The sequence below is a fragment of the Amphibalanus amphitrite genome, unplaced genomic scaffold (assembly GCF_019059575.1).
Source record: "Amphibalanus amphitrite isolate SeventyFive unplaced genomic scaffold, NRLGWU_Aamphi_draft 000485F_arrow, whole genome shotgun sequence".
Lineage (NCBI taxonomy): Eukaryota > Metazoa > Arthropoda > Thecostraca > Balanomorpha > Balanidae > Amphibalanus > Amphibalanus amphitrite.
The window spans coordinates 268,906-285,931 of record NW_024881979.1 but is presented as its reverse complement, the minus strand read 5'-3'; the positions used below and the strand labels follow the sequence as shown (position 1 = coordinate 285,931).

Sequence of the window (17,026 nt, the reverse complement as noted above, 5' to 3'; positions counted from 1 at the left end):
TACCTCTCATCCCGTCGGTAGATGGCAGCACGAAACCGCACCTGCCGTCCCGATGACAGGTGTCGCACGGTCCCATCGCCCGTGACCAGACCGTGATTGCGGCCACTTGTTCGGCGCGAGACGAGGGCGGTGGCAGCGCCGGAGTTCCGCCTCAGTCGTCATTCGGACCGCCGCCGTCACGTCCTCTCCCAGACTCTCATCCCATCGTCGCTGGAGACCCGTCGTCGTCCCGTCGTCGTCCCGTCGTCGCGTCGCTCCCGTCACGGTCGGCCGCCCGTCGCTGTCAGCCGGCCGTCGCTCTGCAGTCAGCTGAGTGCGGGGCGGCCGGCGGGGCGTTCCCGGTTTATCAGCTCGGCTGGATAACGCTGTGCTGCGCGGCGCTGGTCGCAGAGAGATAGCTCTGCAGTGGCTAGCGTCACACGCGGGCACAGGTGACGGCGTGGTGTGAATTGTGTGACGGCAGTGACGCAGTGTGTGAGTTGAGCTGTGGGTGACGCAGGTCGCGGCGCGGCGGACCATGCCGCTGTTCGGTAAATCCCGCAGGAGGGACGGCGAGAGTGGGGCCAACGGCGTGGCTCCGACAGCCCCGTCTCTCGACGACTCGCCCTCTCCGTCCCCTCACGCGGCGCCGCGACGGGAGCGACCGCCCCAGAGTGCGCCGCCCAGCTACCCGGCGCCGCCGCCGCCGCGACCGGCCACGCCGCCGCAGCCCAAGCTGCAGTTTCACTGCCAGCTGGCGCACGGCAGTCCAACCGGCATCATCTCCGGCTTCGGCAACGTCAAGGAGCTCTACCAGCGCATCGCCGAGTGCTACAAGCTGCCGGTCTCAGAGGTGAGGTTCCGCCGCGCTGCGGTCCCAACTCCCAACCCGCGGTTCCAAACTCCCCAACCCACGGCGCCCCGTTGGACTTGGTGCTTGATGCATCCGGGTGGCTCATGTCAGGGCACTCAGATAACGGACAATCGGCTTTCTATCGATCAGATAAAATTGCTCGACTATCGGCAGCGGCACGAGATAGGACCGCTGTCAGGGCTAAGCTGAATGAAATCGATTGTCTTTGTGACACACTTTGGCCGGATATGCATTATTCGTTACACAATGCACTTCTTGAACACCCCACGCCAAACTCATACGCACACACTCCCTGCCCATAGTGTCAGTTCATCATATCCGCTTGTACTCTTGCCGCCTTCCTTGCCTGTGGTGACAACTAATGACCGTTTTCTAACGGCTCTGTGCAATGTGCAATTACTTTCTTTCGATGTTGTTCTCTAATTGTAATGACCCTTCCCCAGGTTTGTTGGCATTTATTGAGTTTACCCGTAGTTTACCCGACTCTCTAGACCCGTCGTTACCCCTCACATCTCCCTTCCCGAGTTGCACGCTGCGGTATGTAACCTCTCCCTCACCTCCCATCTCCTCCCCACTCCCCTCCCCTCTCTCCCCTCCCAGGCCGGTGTGACTCGTCCCGTGACGGCTGTCACCCGGCTCGTGACTCTGAGGCACGCCGTGACGGTTTGGTGACACTGCTCCGTGACCGGACAAAGGCCCATCAGTCACCGACCGCTGCATGGTCACTGGACGGTCACTGCACGGTCACTGGGTGGTCAACGAGCGGTCGCCAGACTGACTCTCACAATGGTGGCGCATATGGTCGCACGACCCAGTTAAACGGCTGAGAAGACAGCCAGAGATGGCTCGACGTTCGAGGAGAGCTCTGGCATCTTTGTTACTGTGCTGACAGACCGAAGACTTTCCCATTTACTTTTATCCCTTTGCATTCGCAAGTCCGTGTTATTTTTGCTGAATAATGCCTGCAGTTAAAAAGACCATCCCCGATCGTTGCATTCGAAATTGTTTCCGGTCAGTGCAGAACCCATCTGATCAACAAAGGCATGATAGGCAAACACAACGTTCAAACTTCTACCATACTCTGATATGGGGATGTTGTACGGTTCGTAATGTTTGCAAGTCACAGTTCAGCCAGCCGTTACGTCTCTCCCACGATAAACTAACAGCCTGTAAACGGTGTCAGCCGTGCGCGACCGGGCACTGCCGGTTCCGGACGACTGGACGGGAGTTATTAATGGTTCCTTCCTGTGTCAGAGGTACGGAGAAAGCCATCGGGCTCTGTGGCGCTATAGCTGCATCATCATGTCGATCATCATATGATGAGGGGTCAATGGCACGTGAATTGGCGATGTGACAGGGTTCACAGCTTTGTCGCTTGTCGGGACGGACGTTGAACTGTCTTTCGCGGCTTTGTTTCGCCTCCCGCGCCCCTTAGGGGGGGGGGGGGCCGAAACGCCCCCCCCCCCTGTCCTTTTCCGTCGATATCTCCTAAACGGCTGGAGATATCGCCACCAAACTTTCAGGAACCCTCCGGGCATCAATTTTACACATTGTGACCAAAACTTTTTTCCAGAGGCTATGATAGGTTGGCCACAAATCACGTCAGAATGACGTCATGTTCTGCCATTTTCGACCGAAAAAAAGACATAAAAGGTGTAGAATTGACAGGGCTACAAAACTGCTATCTCGGATTTTTGATTTTTTATTAGTTTTGATCCCCAAAAATCAAAAATGCATTTTTGTGGATATATTAGCCGAAAAATCCAAAAAGTTTTTTGAGTTTCGAAAAAAACGGAACATATGTAATAGTACCTACCGTCTTCTAATCTACATACCAAATTTCAGATCGATATCTCGTTTTTTGGCCAAGTTATAGCGAAAAAACTTCAAAAATGATGACGTAAAATTTTTAAACTCAATTTTTGGCAATTCTAGACCACGTAGGGCAAAACAAAGACCACCATTGGACTCCCCGTGACGAGCTGCATCGAATCGATACCCATTTTATGCAAAAATTTCAACTTTGAAATTTGACCTAATTTGACCTGACCTTGACCTGACCTTTACCAAAACGTGGCCTAAGCTGGCCCCAAAGGCTGCCTGACAAACATAATCGCATTTGTTATGTAAAATGGACCATAAAACATGTATCACACGACACTTTCATATTGTGACCCCCAGTGACCTGACTTCTGTGATCTGACCTGGTATCAGTGACCTCAGATAGCGAAGTATGTGTTTGACGAACAATGTACCATCGATGGTTTTCAATAACTAACCAATTTGCTTGACTTCACAACACTTTGCTTGAAATGCCTGTGAACGGTGAAAATCTTACCTTTGACCTGACCTGTGACGTCATCGGTTTGACCTAGGTCAATGAATTTTGGTCACAAGGTAGTTCCCTGGTGGAGCTATCGAACGCCGTTTGAATTTTGAAAATCGGCCGGTAAATTTCCGAGATCTTAGGGGGGGGCCGAAACGCCCTCCCCCCCCCCCCTACGGGTGGTAGGGTCCGCCGGTAGCCCTACGGGGCGCGGGTTAAATGTCAACCCACTCAACGCCTGATATCTGTCAGTAAGCACGAGACCGGCACATTTCAATCGCCCGATGTCATATACAATTATACAGCCATGGTGCCAGCGCTCACTGTGTCTGTCTACAGTCATTCGGTTCTCAGATCCTGCAACCGTTCGATTCGGTCCTCAGTCACTTTGTAGTACCGTGTTTCTGATCATTTCTACATCACAGTCACCACCTACCTACATCCGAGATCTGCGTCGCCTGTTTGTCATCAGCACCAGAGTTCACTGCCCCCGGAGAATCCATACAACTGCAGCCCGTCAGGCCCACTTCACCTTCCTCCGTCTCCCCAGCATTGTGAATAACTTAAGTGAACAACACAGTATCGCACACGCACACGCCGTGCTGTGACTCAGCTCACACACATGTGCAGCCCATCGAGCACAGACGGCAGTCTGTCCCGTCGGTGAACAGGTGGCTGGAATGCGGGTCAGCGGGCCGACCGGCTGGCTGCTGTCTGATGTGTGCTGTGTCTGCCCATCACGCAGCCAGCCGCGGCGCCGTGGTGTGGTGTTGTGTTTCCGAGCCGCAGCTGCCGTTCGTCTCTCGCAGCAGGCTGGGGTGGCCAGAGACACACCGATAATGCCACGAAGCAAGGGAGCATGGAGACAAAACTGATAGGGCTGTGTAGAAGCCGTGCAATGGTCAGTTTGTCGACTACTGGTGGCTGTCTGGTGTGACGACTGTTCAACCTGACTGACATTCATCCGCTCTGATGGCTGCCGCCCTCAGCTGCCGGCCACCGCGTTTCTGTGAAGCTTTGTGACTTTCACTATCCTGCAGTGTCAGCCTCGCTCAGCTCAGCCCTTGCCCTGGGCTGCAACTGCAGGGCCTCAACTCAGCCCTGAGCCCTCAGCTGGGGGTCCTAGTTCAGTCCTGAGCCTTCCGCTGCGTGCAGCTCAGCTCCTAGCCCCCAGCTGTTGTCCCAGCTCCGAGCCCCCAGCTGCTGTCCCAGCTCCGAGCCCCCAGCTGTTGTCCCAGCTCTGGGCCCCCAGCTGTTGTCCCAGCTCCGAGCCCCCAGCTGTTGTCCCAGCTCCGATCCCCCCCCAGCTGTTGTCCCAGCTCCGAGCCCCCCAGCTGTTGTCCCAGCTCCGAGCCCCCATCTGTTGTCCCAGCTCCTAGCCCCCAGCTGTTATCCCAGCTCCGAGCCCCCAGCTGTTGTCCCAGCTCCGATCCCCCCAGCTGTTGTCCCAGCTCCGAGCCCCCCAGCTGTTGTCCCAGCTCCGAGCCCCCATCTGTTGTCCCAGCTCCTAGCCCCCAGCTGTTGTCCCAGCCCCGAGCCCCCAGCTGCTGTCCCAGCTCCGAGCCCCCCGCTGTTGTCCCAGCTCCGATCCCCCCAGCTGTTGTCCCAGCTCCGAGCCCCCCAGCTGTTGTCCCAGCTCCGAGCCCCCATCTGTTGTCCCAGCTCCTAGCCCCCAGCTGTTATCCCAGCTCCGAGCCCCCAGCTGTTGTCCCAGCTCCGATCCCCCCAGCTGTTGTCCCAGCTCCGAGCCCCCCCAGCTGTTGTCCCAGCTCCGAGCCCCCATCTGTTGTCCCAGCTCCTAGCCCCCAGCTGTTGTCCCAGCCCCGAGCCCCCAGCTGCTGTCCCAGCTCCGAGCCCCCCGCTGTTGTCCCAGCTCCGAGCCCCCATCTGTTGTCCCAGCTCCGAGCCCCCAGCGGTTGTCCCAGCTCCGCCCTGGGCTACAGCCGGCTCCGACAGACCGGCCGACTGTCGATCCGTTAGAGTCGGACATAGCAGGGCTTCCCGACCAGGCAGCCTGCGTCCGACCTGACTCGGGAGTCCAGTGGACCATCAGCCATGGCATGCCTTTGCGGTCCGCTGACTCGACTTTCTACTCAATTCTTCAATCCACTGTGTAACTTTTTACGTTTTTTTCCTGACAATAAACAGCAGAAAGGATAATATTTATGGGGCCTCGTCTAACTTCTAGACTCCCAAAAGTTCCCGCAGTGCCTATCTATTGCTGCGACAGGTGACACTTTTTACACCACTCCTCCCTTCTCCATCCCACACATCCATCCACAGGCTGCCGCCGCCGCAGCCAGCTTTGAGTTTGACCCACTCCCGACGCCCATATATCCAGCCGTGCGAAGCCCGCGGACCGTGTGCGGGCCACCACGGGGTGTGTCCATCCCCGGAAGTAGAACAGGAAACGGTGGGGTGGGGGGGGGGGAGGAGTCGGTCCGTGATGCGTAATGCCGAGTAGCCTGAGGGGAAGGGGGGGGGGGTGGCCGGCACGTGCCTGTACCGCCGGTTTCAGAGCGATGACTGGAAACTTTGCTCTGAAGGAATCCGAGCCGAGGGGAGATATGTGGTAATGGTTTGAGTGATGGACATAGTTTCTCACCAGTAATGCAATGTGATGGTCAAACTTGGCTCATGAAATGTTATATGCCATGCCTGTATGCCTGGGCATGGGACATTTCCTTCGATTGCTGCAGCACATATGCTTTTGTATAGCATATAGCAATTGGAGTAAGTAAGCTCATGCTCCGTGAATCGGATGATGGATTCCCTCTGGCATTATGAGATGACATGACAGTATGACTTTAGTCACAGTGACATGTGTCAATATTTCTAACCCGACTCACAGCCCAGACGGCGCCGGAGCCCCTACAATCCGATCCGTCCCCGGCGTTAATTAAATGTCTGCCATGGGATCGGGAGAGGACGGCAGGGACCGCGTGGGACTGGAAACCCTTCCGGCTTTCCATCCGGCCACCCACGTGTTCTTTGGGGACACCGGCCGGGTCGGCCGGGGCGGACGGAGGTCGGATGATGGTCTGATGGGACAGAAGAACGTCGTGGGATACTAGCGTATAAGACTGAGAAATGGAGACGGTGAGGCTATATGACCACGATATGCATTATACCTCAGGTGGGAAAGAACGGATATGCATGTGTGACCAGGCAATACTTAGCGCTGGATGGGTTTAGTGACCTGACCCCCGGGGATTGAAAGTTTGAACGGTCTAAAGTGATTCGAAGCATCCCTTCCCTGATGATGCCTGCCGGCTGCCATTCTGCTTTGTTTGGACTGGACTCTTTTCTTGGTGAGCCTGTATTGTGTTGACTATGTATGCCTTTTCTGGTTTCAGATTCTGTTTTGCACATTGAATACACACAAGGTCGACATGAACAAGCTATTGGGAGCCCAAATCGGATTGGACGACTTCATATTCGCACACAAGAAAGGTGGGCTCGCACCGTATAACGTGAACAATCGGCATGTTTTTGCTGCTGATATGGTGTTATTGTGATTACTAAATGTCCATTAAAGAATCCAGTATCCAGTAGAGACCGTCACCAGTCGCTTCACAATCTACCACTTGTGGCTGTGTTTCCCTCTCATTGACGTGCTCGATAAGGAGTTGTTTTCATCTTTTTTAACCCTCGCCGGCCGAGGGGGGTGCCGCCCCCCCCCCCTAGGGTTTTTTCGCGATAGCTCCGAACACGCTGGCGATAGAGAGCTGAAACTTGGCATACCTGACCTTTGATCCAAGCCGGATCTTTTGACACCAACCGCATTTTTGGGTCAGGTCAGGTCACTGACCTATGACGTCATAAGTGAACCTCTGCACGGTCTTCAGATGTTGCAACTTCGCAACGCCCTCACTGCCAGAGGAGATGTCACAGGGAAATGAAACTTGCAGGATCTAGTATCCATTATGAGTCCCACAACTTGTATATCTCAGATTTTTCCTAAAGGTCATATGAGGTCAGGTCATTTTCGTGACCTCACCATTATAAGTCAATGGGGAAAAATGAAAACTGCTATTCTGGCGCCGGGAACGATCTCCAACTATCTCAAGCACACAGAATCGTGATTTGATGCACTCCTTGCAAGGCTAGATGCGTCATTTTTGCAATGTTGACCTTGCGTGACGTCATTTATGACGTCATCAAGGTCATATTAGTTTTTCGTCAATAACTCTTGATCAAATTGAGCTAGCGAGTCGGGAAAGCCACCAATGGACTCAGGAAGACCTGCCGAATCGAATGATATGCGACATGACCTCTTTCGACCAACTTCGTGACCTGGGGGTGCTGACCTGACCTTGACCTGAGGTCAACACCCCAAGTTGACCTGACCCGGACAAAAAGTATATCATTCGACGCGCTTGAGCGAGAAAAACACGATGCTGCCAAAATCGGCGCTCTGCGGCCGTTTTTTGTGAAGTTATTCACCAAAAACTGAACCGTACCTTGGGGCACTTGACCTGACCTCAGAGGTCACCGGTTGACCTAGGACCTTAAAATCGGGTACCAATCTCTGCGTCTCGTAACGGCGCACACGCTCGTTTTTTCCGCGACGCGCTAGCTCCACCAGGGGCGAAACGGCGAGGGGGGGTCGTACCCGCCCCCCCCCCCTCGGCCGGCGCGTATGTAGAAAACCAATAGGTCCGGCGAGGGTTAAGCGACCTATCGCGCGAGAGTATCGACCGAATTTCAGTTTCTAACATACGAGTAATGTCTCGGTTCTTTTTGTCATGTTAACTTTTTATGCATTCATCTTAACACTTAAGTCCTTTATATAAAAGAAAAGTGGATAATTGGTCCCGTTTTATAATAGTTAGTTAATTGCCCACAATCCTTATAATAGCTATCCTTCCACACGGTATTGCGTCCGTGATGGCTGACCGAATACTGTTTACCCGGCCAGGTCAGGCGAAAGAGGTGGAAATCACCAAGACCGAGGACGCCCTGGGTCTGACCATCACCGACAACGGGGCCGGCTACGCCTTCATCAAGCGCATCAAGGAGGACAGCGTGATAGACCGGATAGGCCACATCAAGGTAGAGAAATAAATGGGACAGATTGGATACTGGATAGGTCCCATTAAGGCGGGATGTGGAAGGGGCTGACCAGATAGGTCACATCAAGGTTGGGAGGGAGGGGCAAACCGGTTAGGTCACATCAATGTGGGGAATTGTGCAAGTGGGGCAGGGTGGGTAGTGGGTAGTTAACATCGAGATGGGATATGGGAGGGGCACTGACAAGATAGGTGACATCAGGGTGGGGAGAGATAAGCAGCAATCTGCTGAAAAGGAAGGTGCCTTCAATCAACCACTTTTGGCGAATCACATTCCACATCTAGTATCTACACTTCTCAGCCCCGTTTATTTTCGATTAGCTCAAATCGCTTCTCGGAAAGCTCACGTCACCCCGGCCCCTCTGTCCTTCCTGTAAAGCCTGAGATCGGGGGAGGGAGATACGATATCTACCACAGAGCGAGGAGGCGTCAGACGTGTCCTTATCGTGTACCCTCGGTCAGTACTATCGTCTGTACGGGGCACAGGGTCGTATCGGAACTGTGAACACGAATAACTACCCCTGGGTGCGCCGTGGCGCGGAGCGGAGCGTGTGTGTGTGTGTGGGGGGGGGGGGAGGTTGTAGGCTGGTCATTGGTCAGGTGTATGTAAGCCACATGGGACCATTATGTCAGCAAGGTGATGGGCACACGCTTAAAAAGATTAGACACGGCCTACGGGGATGTGTGATATCTAATTTATTTGCAATTGATATTATTGCAATATTTGCTGATCCGATAAGCGCTTCTGCTATAATCGTATATCGGTATATTTGTTTTTCGTCATGTTATTCCATGGCTAGCTAGACATGAATACCCTTCACATGTCAGCGGCGTCTTGTCGTATGGTGCCTTGCTTCTGACTAAAACTGCCGCATCTACTCACACTTGCCCCCCCCCCCATGTCCGTTCGGCAGGTCGGGGATCACGTGGAGAGAATTGATGACGTCAGTCTGGTGGGCTGCCGACACTTTGACGTGGCCAGGATGCTGAAGGAGATTCCCGTGGGCACCACCTTCACACTCAGGGCCGTGGAGCCACTCACGGCAGGATTCGGTGAGTGACGTCAGACGTGACGTGGTGTGGTGGAAAGAATGAGAGCTGTACAGACTACAAATTGCACTGAAATGAGTCCTGTCCTAGTCATTGCGATTTACAGGAATGTAACCATCGAAAATGATTATTGAGAGCTGTCGGCCGTCATGGTGCTTCGTGGTCGAATTTGGGGACGCTGTTATTGTAAAGCCGGTTGACGCTAGGACGCTCATGCATTCATACTTTTTGCTTGAAAATGCTTTGCTAAGTTTTTTTCGTTGTAGTTTATGGCCCATGTGCCTAAACAATTTTGCAATACATGCACCATTCCATTTGCTTAATGTGCCAGTTTTCTCACTCATACTTTGACCATTTCAGCCAACATCGGCCCCCGGTCCGGCCCGAAGTCGGGCAGCAAAGCTCCTCAGTACGGCTCGGGGAAGGCGACACTACGATTCCGGGCCAACGGACCAGCAGTGGTGGAGCAGGCAGTAAGTACTGAGTACAGGCCTTCCCTCTACCCATCTGTCCGTCTGCCGCTCGGTCAGTTAGTGTGCCCACACTGGGGTCAGCCAGGCGCCGCATGCCGGGCTCGGCGGGCTAATGGGCGCCCTGACCCGCCGCCTAGCCTGGTCGGGGTGTGCGGGTGCAGCGGAGGGGAACGGTCGGCTCGGGTGCGTGCCTACGCCCGCATTAGGCCCTCGCTCGTAGAAATGGGCGCCGAGAAGGATTTACCGGCGTCTGTGATCACTCATGTGTGACTGGACGGTCGTGTGTGGTGGTGCGACGCTGCGAAAGCGTGGATACTTCTGCCTTATGAGCGAGAAATCCCGAATATTTAGTGTCTAATGTATTTCTAAATTAATTGTTGAATTGACCATTTTTCCTCTTGTTTATGATAGTAATCGCAAGACTGACCAATAACATTGCTTGTTTTTTTGAGAATATGATTACTCTTTATCATGGCTGCCCAACAAAGTCAGTCACCCAGCCGTAAAAAATCAGCAGTAATTTATGAGTCACGTGCTCTACCGTTGTTCACGCCAACTCGATCCCTGCTTGTTTTGTTTTCACCTCTAATGTGTTGCTCGCGTGCACCTTGCGGCATGCTGGCAGCTGTGGCATGCGCCTATGGGACCGCAAGGTCTGTTCAGTCCTTACCATATGGTCTGTTTTTATTTTTCAGCCGACCGACCTGACGGAGGCCGGCACAGACAAGATCAACGAACTCCTGGACGGCTTCCTGGGAATCAGCGACGGAGAACTTGGTAAAACACCTACTCACTGGTCACTCTCACTCTATAGTCTACATGATTATTTAAAGCTGGCTTTAAATAAAAGTATAACGCATACTCAAAGTAATCAAAGAAAATACCGAACAAATGATAGCGTGGCATGATCAGACATTTTAAAATCTCTGGCTAGTTTTTATGTGAATTTTTAAGTGTGACATTGCTTTTTGAATGAGTTACACCATCAACAACACCCTAACGAGTGTGACTGAGCCTAAACCCCGCCCCTCTCATCTCCACAGCCGCCCAGATCTGGGAGCTCGGGGAGAACAAGCGCAGTCCGGAGCAGTTTGCCGAGGCGCTGGACAACTCGGAGCTGGAGGCGTTCGGCTTCACAGATGAGTTCGTCATCGAACTGTGGAGTGCCATCACCGGCGTGCGTGCCCTAAACGGCTCGTTTTGAGAGAGACGGTCGCAAGGGACGGGCTCAGGGTGAAGCCAATGGCAGCTAACAGCCGCTGATGGGACAAGGGATGCCTTACAGGGGAGCAGAGGACGTGACGAAAAGACAGGAGTGTTTCGTTTTTAGCGTCCGTATGGTTGCAGGATTATAGTGAGAAGTGTGACAGACATTGCCACCAAAAATTTTAAACAGTTTTTGTGGCGGCAACCTTATTGCAAGTGTTGTGATAGAGGCAATCGAGACCAAGTAAGTACCAGTGGCCATGGTTGCAAGGATTGCGGGCCTAAGCATTGGTACTTATGCAACGAGCAGCAGCTTTTTGGTAGCTCAGGTGCTCATCTGCTCCCACAATCATACGAGTCCTCCGATAGCGTAATATTGTGGCCATATATTTATGCGTGGTTGAGCTTCTTCCCAGCTTCATACTTCTGGAAGCTGCATATATCTATTTCAATAGGTTTTTAAAGTAGTTATTTGCGTACAGCCTTGATCCTGATTCCCTTTGAAACATAAGGAACACGCGACGAGGCGCCACCTTATGAACAGACGATTGTTCATGCCATGTCTAAGTTTAGCGACGGTTGCGGCATGGCGACATTTCTTTAAATGTCCTATGCTGTTTGACGCACGACGCTCGTTATGGTTTAAACTGTATTTATGTATGTAGTTCGTGCCTTGGCACCATTTGACTTCCTTATAGAGACGTCGGCAGCGTGTGCTTGCCTCTATGAGCGTCTTTGACTAGTGAGCATGAATGGGAATGAAACGCTTCCAGAAAAGTTAATGATCGTGTCATTGCGCGTTTGTTGGGATAAATAAAGGTGCTGCTAAAGTGATACGACGCCTTTACGTTCATAGCTCCATTCCTATTTTTCCACCTATCGTGTGAGACGCTTTGTTTAATTTGTTAGCAAATCGTGCCGCCGCCTTCATCAGCCACGTGGTCCGTGCTGCACACGTGTCTCACGTGCACGTGTGGGCGCGGCGGGGCTAATCCGCTTACCCTTCGACTTCCCGCAGCGCCCGCCGTGGGCGTCTTTTAGCCTCCGCGCTGGTCAATTAGGCTAACAACGCCAGTAGCCGGCCTCAGTGGAAAGGTCCTCCTGAGTTATGGATGCCGGCACGGATAAACTGCTCTTTGTCAATCAGTCCGCATTTATTTATTCCCGATGCCGCAGACTTGTGCACGCTGAGCCACTGCTTATGTGCATCTCAGAAAGAGAAACTATCACCCAAAGTTATTTTTATTGGCAAAGCTAGATGACAAATTGGAGAATAATGCAATAGCCAGCTGATGATAGCAGAATGCGCTTATCAGTGTCTTTATTTCTATGGCGCTCATCGATTCGAAGTCTGCTATACAATATAACAATGGGAATGGAAGTGACACGAAGGGCACACCGGTTAAAAGGCCACTGAATGCAGGCGATTGAAATGCTACTTGCGATGGAGTATTGAGTAAATTACGTGTGACCTTCCTGACACTGTTTCGCCTTGTAGAGATCATACATTGCAGTGCACACTCAAAGACAATGCATGACCAGACATAAGCAGCTCATAATGACCCTTGATGAGGCATTGTGCATGAATGCTTTTCTACATGTCCCGCAAAAGCATGCCTTACAAACACTCATAATAAGCATAAGCGAAGTAACACAATACACAAATTCATAAATAGAAAGCAACATTCCTAAGGGCACTTTGTACATTGCTCACAGTGCAGTAATGTGTCCACTACAGTGTAATGCTGCATTGACTACCGCTGGATCTACCCGTATGTTCCGAACTTGCGATGTAGGTACAAACTTCAAAGCCGTCACATTGCCTGGCAAAGTACCACACATTGGTTAGTATCCCTTATCTCCCCACACAGTGTTAGTAGCTATCTACTTATTATCTCCCCACTAAACGGGAACCTTCCACAGGTTAATATCGCCCAAAACACCGGGATAGTATCGCCCTCCACCAGGAAAGTATCGTCCCAATCAGCGCACATCAGCTCATGCAAGATGATAAGCTCACAAGTCAAATTTACTCCCATAAGTTTGTAAAATGGACCACAGTCTCAAACACGCCAATTCGGCCCACACAGGCGTGAAAAAGCGCTCTAAACAAACCAGCACTACATCAAACACCCTGCCATCCTACTTGATACAAGGTTGCCACACATTTCCTCACGTTTGCTACATGTCAGCATCCACCCAGCCACTCTGTATTCTATAAATGACAAAAGCACATGTTTTGTAAGTAAACCCATCACCTTAGTATAGTTTCTACGGCCACCACCAGAAATTAGTGCTTATGCTCATTACGCAGTTCTTCCCATACACTTTCTAGGTACACTGGTACACTGGTACAGTCTACACTCAACAGATTACCCGGAAGATGAGCTCACTAGTCGGTATTATCGGTAGGAAAGGAATCTTATTTTTAGGCATGACACTATTACCTACTTCCCTACAAATATCTACCAGGCCTCACAAGGGCACACGAAATGGAACACGGTTACAATGACTCTAATGCTAAAATCATACACAAAGCGTGGACAAAAGCACGGCCACGGACAGGCTCTACAACACACTGTAGACGGTTACTGAGAGCGAACTGAGTAAAGAAACGATCTGTAAACTGGAAGAAACTTACCACTGCACTGGATACACATGGTCGTATTATACATAGTAGTGCAGGAAACTAACCAAAGCACATGAGAAAAAAAAACACAACCATCTATGAAACACTACTTCATGAAAGCGCGATGGGAGCGAGAGGGAACAACACATCTAGATGCATCGTCGTCCGTAGAAAACAAACAAAATACAAGCACACACAAAAACGGCGAGCGGCTATACCTACAAATGCAGCCAGAGTTCAGGATCACTACGGCCAAAACCAGCATTCCCGGGCTGGTTTTGTCTCCCTTTTACCGTGCTCAGCCGTTACATTGACCTCACTGATTAGTTTCTGCGCTGAATACGCGCACTGACGTGGTCGCTCTACATAAGGGTATCCCTCAGTCGACACATCAGGGCATCCCACGACCCTCAGTCCAAATCAACTGCCTTCGTTATCGTGATCATTGGCGATGTAATCACTTTTAGCCGAAATGCACAGCCGGTCAGTATTGACAGGACAAACTAGTGTAGCATTCTTATCCTGCGTGCATGCTGCAGCATATGTCGTTTTGACGACGCCACCCAAATGGACAGATGGCTTTAAACTTTGTCGGCAGCGACCAAATGAACTTGCTGACGGATTCGTGCTCGTTTGACCACCGGTAGTCATCCTCAGGCGAGACATACGCGGGGCAGGCGTAGCCGAACAGCTGCCACCACCACGAGTGAGGGTCCGCACCGATTGACGTACAGCACGGAAATGGAGGCACGGTCGCCAGGATCATCCGATAGTGCAGAGACGGGATCAGCGTCGCTAGCGCCAGCAGTATCCACTCCCACCACTTCAGATCCATCTGGCGGACAGAGGGCGAGTTAGAGCTGCCTGCCGAACGGCCCGATACGCTGGCTGCGTATGACAGATTTATGCCTACTAAATAGTAAATGTGAGGGGCTGGTTGTTCAATGTTTTACATCAATGGAGGACCAGAAACATGCTTATTTTCTTCATAATGCTATACAGCACTTTAAAAGGAGGCTCATGACATTGGCCGGCCCGACCAAGTGTTGTAGGCAAATAAACGTCTTTACACCGCCTAAAACATATTTTCTACATAATAGCTAAGTTCTATAGGACATGCCGCTTATGAAAACAAGCTATCAATGTTTTATTTGATCACTTCCCCTCTCAATTGACTAGTCTGATTGGTTAGACTCACCTCGGATATTCAGCTGGAGACTCGTTGGTCCAGGAGCCCTCAGACGTGGAGTATGAAGGACCGGCAGACAGGCCCGTCGTCTGCCGGCTCTTCAAGACGAGTGAGGGTGCCGTCTTCCTTATCGCGCCTGTTGGGGTGAACCCTGCCCTCTCGCCCCCCCCTTCCCCGCGACACCCTCCCCTAGGAACGCACCGCCCGGGCGAGGCGGGACGCCAGCCTGACCCGCCGGTCCTCCCGACCCGACCCCAGGGGTCACGGAGACGGGACCCCAGTCGTCAGGAGGGACAGGCCAGCGGCATGGGTCAGAGCCGGACCGTGGTGCCTACCGGGGGATGGAGGGATTAGGGCGGGGTGGGATGACGGACACCCCGCCAAGACTAATGTGGCCAAAACGTAATCGTGTCGACTTCGACTGACTACTTCGATTGAGGTAGCCGGCTCCGGTCGCGGCTTTTTGTGTGCCCGACAGGACCGGTGTTTGATAGGATGTCAGTCGGGTTATTGAAACGCAGTGAGGAAACTATTGCAATGCGAGATATTAGTTATGCTTTCTTCTAATCGCTCCTTTTGTAGTCCTTTTCCACGTCTCGTCGCCTTTCGCCCTTCCCTCACATACCTTTCGTCATCCATTCCTCGTCTGCTTACCAAACACTTCCGTCATTTTCATTCAATTAGTACCCCTTAACCCGCGAGTTGCTGGGGGGGGGGCGTTAAACGCCCCCACTTTTTTCGCCAGACATACAGACATGCCGTAAACGCCATTAGACTGCCAATACCATGAACAATCAAATGGCTATCTTCGATTATTGATTATCGTTCCGCATTTTCCAAAATCTTGAACTGAATCTTGGCAATTTCTCGTGACTACTTCACGACCATGATAGGTGCATGCATTTCTTAAGTTGAGGTTTTTGAGCCAAACACGTACACATACGTCTATGATAAATTTGATTTTCGGGGATATGTGCCTACCCGGTTGACCTGACCTTGACCCTGACCTATGCTTGATTGACCCCTACATGGAGCTGACACTCTTGTAGGCCTTATATGATGGATTGTGCACCGTTTTAACAGAGTTTATGACGAGAGGCGCCCATTGCGAAGTCCTGAAATCCATGCTACTGAAAGCCCGATTTCAGGTGTTTGAACTGACCTTGATCCGACCTGTGACCTCAAAAACTTTAAAGTACTCATCTGAAGCGTCTCGTCGCGTTCTTTCGTTTGCCGCCTCGTGCGTTTCGCTGCGCCTATTGGTTCTCGAGTTATCGGCTGGGGGCGTTTAACGCCCCCCCCCCGGCCCAGCAAACGGTGGGTGGCGAAATACCCCAGCAACTGCCAGGTTAAAGCAATTAAGTATGATGCCAGAATGTTCAGTTTCTTTGCTCTTTTTGGTACGTGTCTGACCATATCTTTGTCGGTGCTGAAGATTTCGTAACAAGCGTGAAGAAACTCGAGTGAAGCACAACAACCCGTTAGGCATGTACCTACGGCGAACGTTAGCGAAACATTCGGCGATGATAACTGCCTTCCGCTGATAAAATGCTGGTGACTAAACGAGCGATACCATTCGGACTAGAGATGCCAAAAATTTGCAATTTCATTACCCGCCCCGCCCCGCAGCTACCCCTTGCCCAACCACAACTACCCGCAAGCTGATTTTGGCTGGGCCGAACCCGCAAAAAACCCGCAATTTTAAAAACCTGCTTTTGCAAGAAAAAATACATCTGGGTCAATGCTAGAGCTATATAAACCTTACTTGCTTCATTGCTGTGCAGAAAAAGACAGCCAAACAAATAATAAGGACTTGAAATTGCTATGCTAAGTCCTCAGGAAGTGCACACTGGATAGTGGACAATGAATAATGCATCAATACATTTGAAATTCCTTTCTGAAAAGAGTTCAGTAAAATCTTTCTCTCACCTTACCCTTCAGCATTGGCTGAGGATCAAAATTTCACTCTGGCTCCCTCTCAATGTTAGGCTTCTGGAATGATATTGTTATCAAAATGAATGTTGATATAAAAAGATATGCGATTTCCAGTTAAAAATAAATAGTGACACGGTGAATAATGAGTATCCAGTCGATCTACACATAAAACAAATCAAAATCATGCAAAATCCCAGCAAAACAACTAACCACCAATGAACCACGCATTTCTGGAAACATGCGTCAGAAGCGTCACCAACAGCTGATTGCAAGGAACGTTACAGCGACTAAAT

The 17,026-nt window shown here is 51.5% G+C and overlaps 1 protein-coding gene and 1 long non-coding RNA gene across 2 annotated transcripts; one reads left to right on the top strand and one right to left on the bottom strand.

The window, feature by feature from the left end:
- The first annotated feature begins 101 nt into the window (after window positions 1-101).
- On the top strand, window positions 102-11,814 carry LOC122392407 (PDZ domain-containing protein GIPC3-like). The gene is made up of 7 exons (XM_043387231.1): window positions 102-832; window positions 6,536-6,632; window positions 8,101-8,234; window positions 9,166-9,304; window positions 9,662-9,774; window positions 10,470-10,551; window positions 10,818-11,814. Exons 1-7 carry the CDS (start codon window positions 518-520, stop codon window positions 10,976-10,978), a joined length of 1,041 nt encoding a protein of 346 aa, XP_043243166.1. The 5' UTR covers window positions 102-517; the 3' UTR covers window positions 10,979-11,814.
- Window positions 11,815-12,348: 534 nt separating this feature from the next.
- On the bottom strand, window positions 12,349-15,558 carry LOC122392405. Its single transcript, XR_006258509.1, has 2 exons — window positions 14,808-15,558; window positions 12,349-14,444 (listed from the first exon to the last, which is right to left on the bottom strand). It is a non-coding gene; the product is annotated as an uncharacterized LOC122392405 (long non-coding RNA).
- Window positions 15,559-17,026: the final 1,468 nt, after the last annotated feature.

What these genes read in the sequence shown, in the direction of transcription:
- LOC122392407 (XM_043387231.1), top strand. Translation starts at nt 518, where the DNA reads ATGCCGCTGTTCGGTAAATCCCGCAGGAGGGACGGCGAGAGTGGGGCC. An exon ending in GCCACTCACGGCAGGATTCG is followed by an intron (nt 9,305 to 9,661) that starts GTGAGTGACGTC and finishes TGACCATTTCAG; the next exon opens with CCAACATCGGCCCCCGGTCC. An exon ending in CAGCAGTGGTGGAGCAGGCA is followed by an intron (nt 9,775 to 10,469) that starts GTAAGTACTGAG and finishes TTTATTTTTCAG; the next exon opens with CCGACCGACCTGACGGAGGC.